This window comes from Heterodontus francisci, chromosome 8 (assembly GCF_036365525.1).
Source record: "Heterodontus francisci isolate sHetFra1 chromosome 8, sHetFra1.hap1, whole genome shotgun sequence".
Classification (NCBI taxonomy): Eukaryota; Metazoa; Chordata; class Chondrichthyes; order Heterodontiformes; family Heterodontidae; genus Heterodontus; species Heterodontus francisci.
Window position 1 is genome coordinate 82,030,892 of NC_090378.1, and position 15,090 is coordinate 82,045,981.

At 42.6% G+C, this 15,090-nt stretch overlaps 1 protein-coding gene across 1 annotated transcript in view; it reads right to left on the reverse strand.

Annotated features, from left to right (window-relative positions):
- LOC137373218 (zinc finger protein GLIS1-like) overlaps positions 1 to 15,090 on the reverse strand; it is a 488,859-nt gene that overhangs the window by 150,384 nt on the left and 323,385 nt on the right. The window contains exon 4 of the mRNA XM_068038074.1: positions 2,924 to 3,085. Within this exon, the coding sequence (XP_067894175.1) occupies positions 2,924 to 3,085 (162 nt within the window). The remainder of the gene's footprint in view (positions 1 to 2,923; positions 3,086 to 15,090) is intronic.

Sequence of the window (15,090 nt, forward strand, 5' to 3'; positions counted from 1 at the left end):
AACATTACAACAGAAGGCAGAGCAATATTTTCTGTATCCCATGACTAATGTTTTGTAAATTCAAACAGGATCAGCATCTGTTTTATCTTATTGAATTACAATTCCTCCAACAGTCCTAAACATATGTTTTAGATATTACCTGGCTCGATATGTAAACTAATGCACAGCCTCGCTGGCAAACATTTCCATTCAGATTTTTCCCTGGCTCTTGGTTGAGTGCAGATCCATGTCTTCCAATGGCCCAAGTGGCCATTCTTCGTGTGTGTGCCAAGACAAGTGTAAGTTGGCTATTCTACCATGAGAGGCACTGCAGTCAATCCTTATTCTGACCTCATTTGATATTTACGTAAAAGAACTTTCCAGCAGGAGTCAGTGGATAGTCCGGACCGGAATTCCTTCCATGTCCCTAGGCAGAAAAACTAAGGACAACTGTAGTGCTTCCACAGGTACTTCAGCCAAGATTAGTAAACTTATTACAGATCAGAGATCGAAGCTACAGGCCTGCATGGCTCAGTACCACATACCAGGAGTGAATTTACTGACTCAGACGTTGGGTCGTATTTTATACTGTTAACAAAATTGATGAAGATAAAGCTGGAGAATACTACAGTGTGAAGTAATTAACACCAAGTTAATGAGAGCCACTGAACACACATGCTGTCTGAAAGAAAAGTGATTGTGTATTTTGAAGCAATTATTTTTCAAGTAAAAGAGGCAGAACAGTGTAGCATAGATGCTTGCACTATTTACATTATTGCTATTCAACAGCATCTGTGCTGCTGTTTATTTTCAGATCACTGTGGGTTCAGTTGAATTCTGATATATACACAGTAGGGTGGGTTTCATTTTAAGGGCTGGGCATCGGGCTGAGGCCAGAAATCGAGTGCCCTGGAACAATCTGCTGGTTCAGGGTTGGAGGAAGGTAGACCATCGGGATGCGGGTGGAGGGCAATGTCCTGATTATTGGGAGGATGGGAGCAGGAGCAGTAGCAGCCCTGGATGGTTCTGTGGAACTTGTAAGAACTTCCCCAGTCCTCCTGTTCCCACAAAAATAACTTCTTCCTTTTGAGCTCCTCTTTGATCAGCCTGCCAACTGAGACTGGGCGGAAGGGGCAGGGTACACCTTCACCCAGTTCAGTCCACAAAAGGCATCAGGGTTTCATTGATTTAAACTTCTAAATGAGTGGTTTGCCCTTTTCAGGTGGTTGCCCTATTCGAACAATCTCAGCATAAATGGAAACAGCGATGGTGGCAATGGAGCCCTCTTTCCCCCTTTCCACCATTCAGGAGGCCTGAACATTCAGCCCAGTGAGTTTGCCAAGAAGCAGTCTCCACGGAAGACAGTTAACCTGGAATCAGTGCTGCAGAAACTCCTGGTACAGAATCACCAATGTGCAAATTGTTGCTCCACAGCCTATCAGTGATTTACTGTAAACTAAAACAATGAAAGAAACATTGAATAAAAGAATGTCCTTTACACAAACGGCATCAGAGTTTCAAACTATGCCTTTGTCTCTCTTGACTATATTGGACAGATAGTTGGTTGTATTTAGAGGTCAAGGTTTTTGAAGGTTAAACAGCTCTGATCAAGATTTTGTCGGTAAGTGAACTCAATATGACAGAAGGGAATGGAAAATGAGTTTGCTACACTGTAATTGAATGCATAGAACAGAGGTCTAGATTACAGTTTCACCACCCCTGGCAGTTCAGTACCTCTTTCAATTGGCTTTTTTAAAAATATGTGAACCTAGATAGTAAATAGGTAATATTCCCTTTTGCCACGTTGTTGGTAAACTGGCAGAACAGACTGCTGTTGAAACATTTTCAATGATTTTCAATTTAAATAAAACCTGGATGGGTTCTCGAACAGGCAGCCAATCAGATTACTGCCCAAAGTGAAGGTAAAAATTTCTCCCTGTTCTCCAGTTGAACAGTGGAGCCTGGTGGGATGGGGGGTGCGTGGGAGAAATCACGACCAAACCTGATCCTGTCGCCATCCCATACGTACACACTTTCCAGCAGCAGTCACTGGATAGCAGGACATTTTGCTGGTTATCCTGCCCCTAGCTCAGCAGCACAAAGGCATTTGTAGTGCCTCTAGCCAAACGTCACTGAAATAAACCAATTCAACAAATCCCAGGGATTGAATGCAAAATCTTCTGGCCTGCATTGTCATTAAGCATAGCAGGTAGTAGTGTAGTCAACCAGTGAGCCACCAAAGTGGTGCTACTGTAATTTTTGAACTGTTTTGCCTAAGGCCACAGTTGGAGCATTAGTCAATTCCACGCTCCCAATAGGGATGGCACTCACAGGAAGTGCATGGTGGGAAATCACAGGCTTGCTACTTTCAGTCCATTAAACAAATCACAGCCTCTCTGACCCCAATTTCCTAAATTTACCTCCTGTATGTATCACTCCTTTGCTGGGAGCATGGAACCAGTCACAATGGGTACAGTTTTGTATACCTCATTATAATAAGGAAATCAGAGCCATGGAAAAGGAACGTTACACTTTCCATTGGACATGAAACTTGGTTCAAATAATAGGGATGGCTGAAATTCTACATCAGTTTAGTCAGCAACTGAAAGAGAAAGGCCTGTTAATGTTTTTTGTTGAACCCTTCAGAGCTGATCTCTGCAGCAGCATTGACTCAATCTGTTTCGTAGCTGCCCTAGACATCAGTTACATTCAGTTCCCCTGTTCAGAAGAAAGATCCCGACCATAGACTTACCTTTTTTAAAAAAAGATGGTGATCAGCGTACTGTGTACAACCAGCATCTACTGTATTTTTTATTTCAGATTTTCAACATTCACATTGTTTTTCCATACTTGCCTTCATTGGCTTTATCAATGAAGAGAAAATATGAGGTACTGAGTAACTACCAATTACAATATAGTGCAAAACAATCTGTATAGTGCTTACAGTGTCCAGGTGTGTTCGTTGGTGTTTAGCACGATCGCTGGAATTGCTGAAAGCCTTTTGGCAGCCGGTATGTTGGCAAAGGTACGGCTTCTCCCCTGTGTGGCTCCGCAGGTGGATTTTGAGATTTTCTAGTCGAGAAAATGCCTTATTACAGCCTTCGAACTGCAATAAAGTATTAAAAAATATAAATATTATCATGAAGAAATAGTTAATGAAGGCAGTTTAGCTACAATGGCAACAGTGTAAACTAACAGTGCTCATCCAGTAAATCACCACAGCTTAACAGCTGTGCTAACTCAGGGATGAAAGAAAAAAAATTCTCTGCCATTAATTTAACCTTTCAACACTGACATGTCCTAGAACAGCACAAGATTGAATTGGTTTCTTTTTTGCTGAATTACGCTTCATCAACTCTTTCAAAAACATACATTACCTAAGCTGATTTAAATCACACACATACAGGGTATTTTATTCTCAAAGTGATCTCTCTGAATGTCACTAAAGACAAATTAATAAGCTTTGGGGATTTACTTAAATCAGTAGCCACAAAGCTGACTGTTAAACCTGTCTGGATTGATTTAGCCCATGTGCTGTTTATACCAATTAATAAGTCATTCCATCTTCTCCAAGCTGCACTCTGATTTTTGGCATGAAAATATCAAATGGGATCTTTAAGAGGGACTGAGTGGCGCAGTGGGATAGATACTGGGGCAGGGCATCTTGTGTGTGTCTGGTAAGTTAGACATTTTCCTGTACCTTTCAGCTCAAATTTTTTGCCCATGTCAGTTGCTGGAAGTGTGAGCTGATAGCAACGTGGCGAGGGCAACAGAGCATTTGGGACCTTGGTGATCAATGGGACAGTGTATCTCCTTAATTAATGAGATTTATGGATTGAGAAATAAACAAAGGAAATACATTGGAGACTGAATTATAGGGGGTGAATTCAATGTCAAATCAGGTATAGAAAGAAAATATATATTTTTTTATTCGTTCATTTGATGTGGGCATCGCTGCCTAGACCAGCATTTATTGCCCATCCCTCATTGCCCTTGAGAAGGTGGTGGTGAGCTGCCTTCTTGAATCACTGCAATCCATGTGGGGCAGGTACACCCACAGTGCTGTTAGGAAGGGAGTTCCAGGATTTTGACCAAGCGACAGTGAAGGAATGGCGATATAGTTCCAAGCCAGGATGCTGTGTGGCTTGGAGGGGAACTTGCAGATGGTGGTGTTCCCATGCATTTGCTGCCCTTGTCCTTCGAGATGGTAGAGGTTGCGGGTTTGGAAAGTGTTTTCTAAGGATCCTTGGTGTGCTGCTGCAGTGCATCTTGTAGATGGTACACACTGCTGCCATTGAGCATCGGTGGTGGAGAGAGTGAATGTTTGTGGATGGGGTGCCAATCAAGCGGGCTGCTTTGTCCTGGATGGTGTTGAGCTTCTTGAATGTTGTTGGAGCTGCACCCACCCAGGCAAGTGCAGAGTATTCCATCACACTCCTGACTTGTGCCTTGTAGATGGTGGACACGCTTTGGGGAGTCAGGAGGTGAGTTACTCTCCGCAGGATTCCTAGCCTCTGACCTGCTCTTGGAGCCATGGTATTTATATGGCTTCTCCAGTTCAGTTTATGGTCAATGGTAACCCTCAGGATGTTGATAGTGGGGGATTCAGCAATGGTAATGCCATTGAATGTCAAGGGGAGATGGTTAGATTCTGTCTTGTTGCAGATGGTCATTGCCTGGCACTTGTGTGGTGCGAATGTTACTTGCCACTTATCAGCCCAAGCCTGGATATTGTCCAGGTCTTGCTGCATTTCTACATGGACTGCTTAAGTATCTAAGGAGTCACAAATGGTGCTGAACGTTGTGCAATCATCAATGAACATCCCCACTTCTGACCTTATGACTGAAGGAATGTCATTCATGAAGCAGTTGAAGATGGTTGGACCCAGCATACTACCCTGAGGAACTCCGACAGTGATGTCCTGGAGCTGAACTGATTGACCTCCAACAACCACAACCATCTTCCTTTGCACTAGGTACGACTCTAACCAGCAGAGAGTTTCCCCCGATTTCCATTGATTCCAGTTTTGCTGGGACTCCTTGATACCATACTCAATCAAATGCTGCCTTGATGTCAAAGGCAGTCACTCTCACCTCACCTCTTAAGTTCAGGTCGTTTGTCCATGTTTGAACCAAGGCTGTAATGATGTCAGGAGCTGAGTGGCCCTGGCAGAACCCAAACTGAGCAGGTTATTGCTGAGCAAGTGCCGCTTGATAGCATTGTTGACGACACCTTCCATCACTTTACTAATGATCGAGAGTAGACTGATGAGGCGGTAATTGGCCCGGTTGGACTTGGCCTGCTTTTTGTGTACAGGACCTACGTGGGCAATTTTCCACATTGCCAGGTAGATGCCAGTGTTGTAGCTGTACAGGAACAGATAGGCTAGGGGCACGGCAAGTTCTGGATCACAGGTCTTCAGTACTATTGCCGGGCCCATAGCCTTTGCAGTATCCAGTGCCTTCAGTCGTTGCTTGATATCACACGGAATGAAGCTTGATGGTAATGGTAGAGTGGGGGATATGCCGGGCCATGAGGTTACAGATTGTGGTTGAGTACTATTCTGCTGCTGCTGATGGCCCACAGCGCATCATGGATGACCAGTTTTGCATTGCGAGATCTATCCCATTTAGCACAGTGGTAGTGCCACACAACACAATGGTGGGTATCCTCAATGTGAAGACAGGACTTTGTCTCAACAAAGACTATGCGGTGGTCACTCCTACCAATACTGTCATGGACAGATGCATCTGCGGCAGGCAGATTGGTGAGGATGAGGTCAAGTATGTTTTTCCCTCTTGTTGCTTCCCGCACCACCTGCCGCACACCCAGTCTCGCAGCTATGACCTTTAGGACTCAGCCAGCTCGGTCAGTAGTGATGCTACCAAGCCACTCTTGGTGATGGACATTGAACTCCCCCACCCAGAGTACATTCTGCACCCTTGCCACCTCAGCGCTTCCTCAAGCTGCTGTTCAACTTGGAGGAGTACTGATTAATCAGCTGAGGGCGGTAGATGGTAATCAGTAGGAGGTTTCCTTGCCCATGTTTGACCTGATGCCATGAGACTTCATGGGGTCTGGAGTCGATGTTGAGGACTCCCAGGGCAACTCCCTCCCGACTATATACCACTGTGCCGCCACCTCTGCTGGGTCTGTCCTGCCGATAGGACAGGACATACCCGGGGATGGTAATGGCAGTGTCTGGCACATTCAGTGATTCAGTGAGTATGACTACGTCAGGCTGTTACTTGACTAGTCTGTGGGACAGCTCTCCCAACTTTGGCACAAGCTCCCAAATGTTAGTAAGGCGGACCTTACAGAGTCAACAGGGCTGGGTTTGCTGTTGTCGTTTCCAGTGCTTTTAATTCCAGATTTATTAATTGAATTCAAATTCCACCTTCTGTCATGATGGGATTTGAACCCATGTCTCCAGAGCAATACCCTGGGTCTCTGGGTGACTAGTCCAGTAGACAATACCAATATGCCACCGCCTCCCCTATGAGAGGGAAAGAAAGATTGGATTAAGGGAGAGAGAAAAGGGGACAGAAAGGAAACAAACATAAAAATTTAAAATTCTGACATTTATAAAAAAAATCACCAACAGCAATTCACTACTTGAAGAAATGAGACTCCACACCATTAAATGTCAACTTCCTGGGAAAGAGAGGGTGATTGCAGTCATTAACAATTATTACATTGTTAAAAGGGTATTTATGCTATTAATTACTATACTTAATTTTCTGTGGTGAGTTTAATGGTCAATTTATATTCAAATGCAGCAACTTCATGAAACTCACAAGGAGGTTAAGAGAGAGATGTCGCTTTCACCAATACTAACATTGGAGCAATACAAATCATCCAGCAACGTGACGATTGATAATTCACAGGTATCCCTTCCTCTCCACACGTTGCTGGCCAATTTGCACAATAATCATGATGCGTGTCATTTACATGCCATTATTTTTCAGTAAATTTCAGCCCACTGACATTTCACCTCTGGGAGCTGTATTTAAATCCTGCCCAGACTGAAAGGATGAAAGTCTCTGTTTTCTGTTGGATGCAAGGATCTACCACAGACAGAATTTACATAATTCCTGCTTGCAGCACAAAACTTTCTTTAATTGGCACACTGGATAGATGGATGGCGTGGGAAAATGTCAAATGTCACACTTCACACAGTTGCAGTAGCAATGCTCTTCTGTGGCTGGGGTTAGGCCACATTATTACAGTAGAATATTTATGTAATGTATTCCAGGCTGCTAAGAGAAGCACAGGAGGAAATACCGGAGGCTCTGACCATCATTTTATAATCCTATCTGGCCAAAGGCATGGTGCCAGAGGACTGAAGAACTAATGTTGTAGCGTTGTTTTAAAAGAAAAACAGGGATTGTCTGAGTAATTACAGACAGATCAGTAAGCCTAACGTTGGAGGTGGGAAAATGATTGGAAAAAATTCTGAGGGACAGTATAAATTGTCATTTAGAAAGGCATGGATTTGTTAAGGGAAGGTTGTGTCTGATTAACTTGATTGAATTTTTTGTGTAGGTGACAAGGAGGGTCAGTGAGGGTATGACATTTGATGCAGTCTACATGGATTTTAGCAAGGCTTTTGACACGGTCCCACATGGCAGACTGGTCAGAAAAGTAAGAGCATGTGGGAACCAAGGGCAAGTGGCAAGTTGAATCCAAAATTGGCTCAATGGCAGGAAGCAAAAGGTAATGGTTGATGGGTGTTTTTGAGACTGGAAAGATGTTTCCAGTGGGGATCAGCAGGGCTCAGTACTAGATCCCTTGTTTTTTGTGGTACATATCAATGACTTAAAATTTAGGGGCACGATTAAGAAGTGTGCAGATGATACAAAAGTTAGTCATGTGGTTGATAGTGAGGAAGCAAGCTCTAGATTGCAGGAAGATATCAATGGACTGGTCCGATGAGCAGAAAAGTGGCAAATAGAATTCAATCCCGAGAAGTGTGATGTAATGCATTTGAGAAGGGCAAACAAGGTAAGGGAATAGACAATAAATGGTAGCGTACTAAGAAGTGTAGAGGAGATGAGGGACCTTGGAGTGCACATCCACAGATCCCTGAAGGCAGCAGGACAGGTAGATAAGGTGGTTAAGAAGGCATATGGGATACTTTCCTTTGTTAGCTGAGGCACAGAATATAAGAGCATTGACATTATGCTAGAACTGCTTAAAACACTAGTTAGACTGCAGCTAGAGTACTGTGTACAGGTCTGGTCACCAGATTACAGGAAGAATGTGACAGCACTAGAAAGGGTACAGAGGACATTTATGAGGATGTTGCCTGGAATAGAGAATTTTAGCTATGAGGAAAGATTGGATGGTTTGGCATTGTTTTCTTTAGAACAGAGGAGTCTGAGGGGAGATTTAATTGAGGTGTATAGAATAATGAGGGGCCTATATAGAGTGGATAGCTAGGACCTATTTCCCTTAGCAGAGAGGTCAATAACCAGAGGGCATAGATTTGAAGTAATTGGCAGAAAGATTAGAGGGGAGTTGAGAATTTTTTTCACCCAAAGGATGCTAGAGGTCTGGAATTCAGCACCTAAAAGGGTGATAGAGGCAGAAACCCTTGTCACATTTTAAAATACTTGGATATGCACTTGAAAAGTTTTAACTTACAAGGCTACAGACCAAGATGTGGAAAGTGAAATTAGGGTTGATCGCTCTTTTTTGGTCTGTACTGATACGCAGACAGCTGAATGACTTCCTTCTGTGCCATAAATGTTCTATGTTTCTTTCTTTGCTTTTCTAATTTCCTTTTTAATTTCTTCATTGCACTTTCTATACTCCTTTAGGCTTTCTGTAGTATTGAATTCTCAGTATCTGACATAAGCTTCCCTTTCTTTCCTTATCATACTCTGTATGTTCTTTGACATCCATGGGGTTGGGGTGGGGGGTATAAATTTTGGAGTCCCACCCTTTTGGTGGGAACATATTTGTTCTGAACCCTCACCAATTCCTCCTTGAATGTATCCCACTGCTCTGACACTGATTTACTTTCAAGTAGCTGTTTCCAGTTCACTTTTGCCAAATCACTGTTCAGCTTAGTTAAATTGGCCTTTTCCCAATTTAAAACTTTTACTGTTGGTTTATCTTTGTCCTTTCCCATCTTGTGGGTGCAACAATAAAACTTAATTGCAGGGTCATGTGCAGTATTGAGGCTCAGTTCTCCTCCCTCTTTACCACTGCCCCATCTGCACCACACCCTTGCCCCCCCCCCACCCCACGCCCCCCTCCCCCACCGTGTCCCTACTGTTGAGTTTCAGGGAAGCACTGAGGTCAGGTAGCTCTGCATGGGTCAGCAGGGAGGGAGAATCAGAGTGAGTCATCCACAGGGCATTGCCATGCAGTCATCTCAGAGAATGAGATTTGCTGATCATCTCAGATGCAGGGAATACATGAATTAGAAAGAAGAAAAAGCAGGATTTGTACCCTCAGAATAAAGCACCTTAGTTAATTGAACAATTCAGAATTGTTTAACTTATTGACAATTAATTTCAAAGCTTTAAAAATCCTAAATTATAATTACCCATGGCTCCCAAAAATATATTACTGTATTCCCATTATCAGTTCACCAAGCGATTATCCAAGATAAAAAAATATTCATGATCTGGTACCTAATCTGCTTCCAATTCCATATTTTGGCTGGATGATATGTGAGAGGAACCAGATTTGCTTTCACTGAAGTGCTGGAAGAAGAGCCTCTAGTCAAGACTAGTTTTGAATTGTTTTCCCCTCAGATAAATGAAGAAACTTCACAAAATTGGCAAAGGAATAAGCAGAAGTCAGATTGTATCATTCTGGAATTATCCTGCATCAGCCTACAACCCAAATAATTTTTTTCTGGGGAAGTGCAAAATTCAGCGCATTAACTTTAATGTATAGTTAAAAAAAAGTAAGACTGGGCAAACCAAAGCTGTCTTAATGAATATCAATTGTAGCCCTGAGTAACATTTCTGGGGGAAATGAGCTGTGATGGAATAAGTGAAACTTTTTTTTTACCATTATGGAGCTAAATAGCAGCAGTGTGCTGTTCAGCAATCTTACTAATATCCATGGTAGTTGCTGTCAGGTCAAATAAACAAAATGGCCTTTATACAACAGTAAGGAAAGAGCAGGTCATAGACTTCTGACATCGGAGACAGACAACACATGGAAAATCTTAAGATTTTCAATCCAAACCTTTTTTTTTGTTTCTTACTGAAAACTCTGCAGCTAGAGAGAGGTTTGTCAGGTTTTGATTAGTGATTTACTTAGAACTTAATGGGCTGGATTTTGTTTCCCCCCAGGTGTCGGGTTCTGTGGTAGTGGTGCCGGGGGGGGGGGTGGGTGCAGCTGAAGATGGCTCCAGATGAGGTCCGCCACGGACCTTGATGCCGGGAAAGCCTGGCCCGATCCTCCCAGCAGTGGTGAGCCACCATGGCGGCCTCCCTGCTGCTGGACGACAAGACAATTTTAATATACAAATCAATTAAAATAATTAATTTAAATAAACTTACGTTGCTGCCTGATGGCCCGCCGCAATCTTCGGCCCAGTGGCCAGCACTCCCGCGCGTTCGGATCCCCATCGGGGGAAATCAGGCGCCACACTGGTGGGGGGGAGGGGGTGGGGGGAAATAAGTTTATCAGTGAAGGGGTGGGGAGGGAGGGGGTCAAATTAACGTCATGGCTGTAGGTGATGATGGGAAGGGTTGTAGTTTGAAGTTTGTGCAGTTTGATGGGGGAGAAGGTCAGATGGTAAAGGTAAGTGTTTTTGGGGGGGGGGGGGGAAGGGCAAATAATTAATTTAATTGTTATTGGGGGGTGGGTGGGGCAAAAGAAATTGATTTATTTAATGTAATTAAATCTATCTTTAAATATTTAAATACGCCGGTAGGGCTAGCAGCCCTTTAAAAATGGCATCAGCGCCTGCACACAGGCAGCTGCCGCCATTGCTGGGATGGACAGAGGGACGGCCTGTCTACCCGGGCCACCATTTATTTTACTCACCGCCGAAATTGGTGGTGGGCATATAAAATTCAGCCCAACATTGCTTTAATAATTCTATAAAGCACAGTTTTGTTTTTCTTTGACAGCACCTGGTCAGAGAAAGTGGTCAAAAGGTACAGGGTTTGTTTCATGTTAAGCAAGTTATGGAAAGTCAAAGCATAGTTTATTCTCTAATCTGATGTTAGCTCAGTTGCAATTACTGAATGACACTATCATTGCTTTGATCAGATAGGAAATCCTTTTCTCACCTTTAGTCCCCAATCTTTCCTCTCTATTGCAGCTTTTCTGTCTCTCTCTATTTTAGCAGTACATCTATGATCATTGTTTCTCCAACTTTACTCTCTTGCTTCTCCTAGACTCCAATATGTTCTTCCTCCTGTAAGAATCAGGACTCATCTGACCACTTCATTAGAGAAGCTCATTCTTTTCCAGAACCTTAAACAATGGAGTTCCTTTCCTCCCTCAGTCTTTCTCTTCCTCCTGCAATATTCAGGTGTGTTTTAATTTAAGCTTGGCGTCACCTATGGCTTCCTGATTTACCTAGTCTTTTCCTGTCATTTCAATCTTGTTAGTGTCCTGCACCTAAAGACTTGGCCTTTCACCTTGCTGTCTTAATATGAAACAGCATATTGTCATGCAGGCCCCCACCTGCCAAGAATGAGGCATATTAATTTTGTCATATGAACATTGATTTCAAACTTGCTGGGAAGAAGAGGAGGCCTGTTACAAGGGCTGCCAGACACTTAGCTGAAAAACATTTGCACACTAACAGACAGTGCTTGTGGAGACAAAAGGACCATTCCCTGACACATTCAACCCACAATGGATTTTGATCTCTAGACATTGAAGGTGTAAGGAAGAGCATTCCAGTGACTGCTAAGGTGGTACAATCCATAAAAGCCAGGACTGGTTAAACCAGCTGGTCGCATGACTAACTGGCTAGTCCACGGTTTTTTGAACTAGCCACAGAGTTTTTGAACTCAGAAAGACTGTTTGCTCCTGGGGTGAGAAGACCTCTCCTGTCTGCTCCCATCTCTTTCTCACAAGCCTCTGGACCCACTGAGGACATATGAACTTCAAGACAGAAAAGTTTCCTACATCGCACAAGGTTTAAGAAGAATATTGCGCCCCAACGAAAAACAAGACCTATGTACAATCAAGGACTTTACAGTGAGCTCGAAGAACAGTAACCAAAACCAGCTTCAGATATTGCCTCAAACTTTTCCACTTTATTTCTTCTGCTCTTTTCTGTCTCTATCTGCATGTGTGTATTGTGTATGCTCGCGTGGGCATGTCGTATATCTGTAGGCGTTAACCAAGTTAGAGTTTAAGTTTAATAAAGTTCAACCTTTTTTCTTTAAACCTAAGAAAACCTGTTTGGCTAGTTTCTTTGCCTTATAATTGGAAGTTAGTGAACAAGGATTCACTAAGAGGGAGCTAAAAATAAAACTGTGTGTTTAAAATTAAACCCTGTTACGGTAAGACCAGGTGAAGGCTGAGAGGGAACTCTAGACACCTTTCTCACCTGGTTGTAACAATATCAACAACATACATGCCCAGGGTAATATATAAAGCATTGTCTCTGCTGCTGTTAACTGAATCATTATTATTCTTGATTTATAACTTAAAGTCACTGTTCAGAGCAACTCTCAGTTACATACAGATCATCCTCCATTCTGGGAAGGAGGGCTTTTCATCATCCCACCAATCACTGAAATTTTTTTTAACTGATGTTTTTGTCACCCACAATTACAATGAATAAATAGATTTGATGGTCACTGTTGTGGTGCGATGAGTATTTATTACAATAATACCGAACCTTTCTTCAATCGCATGCACTTCTGCAATCTCCAGTAACGGCTTTGAAGCTGAGTTCCAAATACACAACCAATTATTGTTTTTATGTATGCATTTACTTTTTCTTAGCAAAAAACGTTTTCTGTGGTTACCTCACTATCAAGAAAAGCTAATACTGTACAAATAACAGTCATCCCACTAAATAAGGGATGTTGTTTACCCTTCCAATTACCTCCCTTCATTTCCTGAATTCATTTATGATTCCACAACTGACAGCCACCATCCAGTAGCTCCTTTGAGTGTACTGTCTACAGATTTAATCCTTGGCAACGTGTGCGGGCAGGTTGCTTGGTTTGAGGGGGACATCACAGCCAAGCCTAATTCTTTCCCGAGTCAACATTTATATGCGTACACTATGTAGCAGAGTTCACTGGATAGTGATCAATAATGGGAACACTTGTACATTTTTTAATCGCACGTAGGCCAGAGTGTCTGAGTCCAGTTGTAGCACTCCTATTCCATGCTGGCTGAGATCAGCTAATTCAGTACAAACTGATGTGTGAACCTGAAACCTTCCTTCTGCATGCTGTAGTAAATAGTGGCAGTGTACTTACCCACTGAGCTTCTTATTGACTTAGTCACTTTACTTAAGGATCCATGAACTGTACACAAGATGCAGCCTGAAGGATGTTTGCCCCACAGTAAAAGTAGGGTGTCAGCCTTGCCTCAGTAATAGCAGTTTCACCTCTGAGTCAAAACATTGTTGGTTCAAGTCACACTCTAGTAACCCAAACACATCATCTAGGTCAACACTCCAGTGCAGTAGTCGGGAGTGCTGCACTGTCGGAGGTGCTGTCTTTTGGATGCAATGTTAAAGAAAGGCTCTTTCTATCCTCTCAGGTAGACATAAACTATCCAATGGCACTACCCCAAGAAGAACAAGAATCTCCTGATGTTCTGGTCAATATTTATCCCTCAACCCATACCATCAAAAACAGGTTATCTGGTCATTTATTTCATTTCCGCTTGTGGGAACTTGGTCAATGCAAATTGGCTGCTGTGTTTCCTTATATTGACTCCATTTCAAAAAATATTTCATTGGCTTTGAAACGCTTTATGTCATCCTGATGATGTCAATGTTAATTGTATTTAATTGTAGACAGGTAATGGGCATTAACTGGAGATTCTCTTGTGCCCCTATAAATAGACACTCATTCAAACAATGGTTGTTGGGTTAGGATGTGCTTGCTGGTGAAGTGATATATTTTGTTAGGAACAATGAGGATAGGCAATATAAAATAAGGATGTAATTATAAAAGGGCTGCAGGAGCAGATGGACCTGCACAAATCATTGAAGGTTGCAGGGCAGGTTGAGAACGCAGTTAATAAAGCATATGGGATCCTGGGCTTTATAAATAGGGGCACAGAGTACAAAAACAAGGAAGTTATGATAAACCTGTATAAAACACTGGGTTGGCCTCAACTGGAATATTGTGTCCATTTCTGGGCACCACACTTTCAGAAGGATGTTAAGGCATTAGAGAGGGTGCAGTAATGATTCACAAGAATGGTTCCAGGGATGAGGAACTTCAGTTATGTGGATAGATTGGAGAAGCCAGGTCTATTTTCCTTGGAGAAGAGAAGATTAAGAGGAGATTTGATAGAGATGTTCAAAATCATGAGGGATCTGGAAGGAGTAGATAGAGAGAAACTGTTCCCATTGACAGAAGGATCAAGAACCAGAGGACAATGATTTATGGTGAATGGCAAAAGAACCAAAGATGACATGAGGAAAAACTTTTTTTACATAGTGAGTGGTTAGGATCTGGAATGCACTGCCTGAGAGTGTGTTTGTAGCTTTCAAAAGGGAATTGGATAATTATCTGAATAGAAAAAATTTGGAGCGCTACGGAGAAAGAGTGAGGGAGTGGGACTAGCTGAGTTACTCTTGCAGAGAGCTGGCATGGACACAAAGGGCTGAATGGCCTCCTTCTGTACTGTAATGACTCTATGATTCTATCGGAAACAGATTTTAATTTAGGAGATTTGGTGTATTATGAAAGACAGGGTCATAGGTAATGAAAAGGCCTGGTAAGGTAATGGGTCATGATAGCAAGACAGTACTTATCAAACATGGCAATAAAACTATTAAGGTTCATTTCTCATGATTAATCAGAATTAACTGCAACATTTTACACTCTGAGCAACTGATTGAAGTAATCGAGGCACCTTATATCTCAAATGCTCATGTGTTTTAAGACGAAGGTCCTATGTAACAGAACACGGTAGATCAAAGG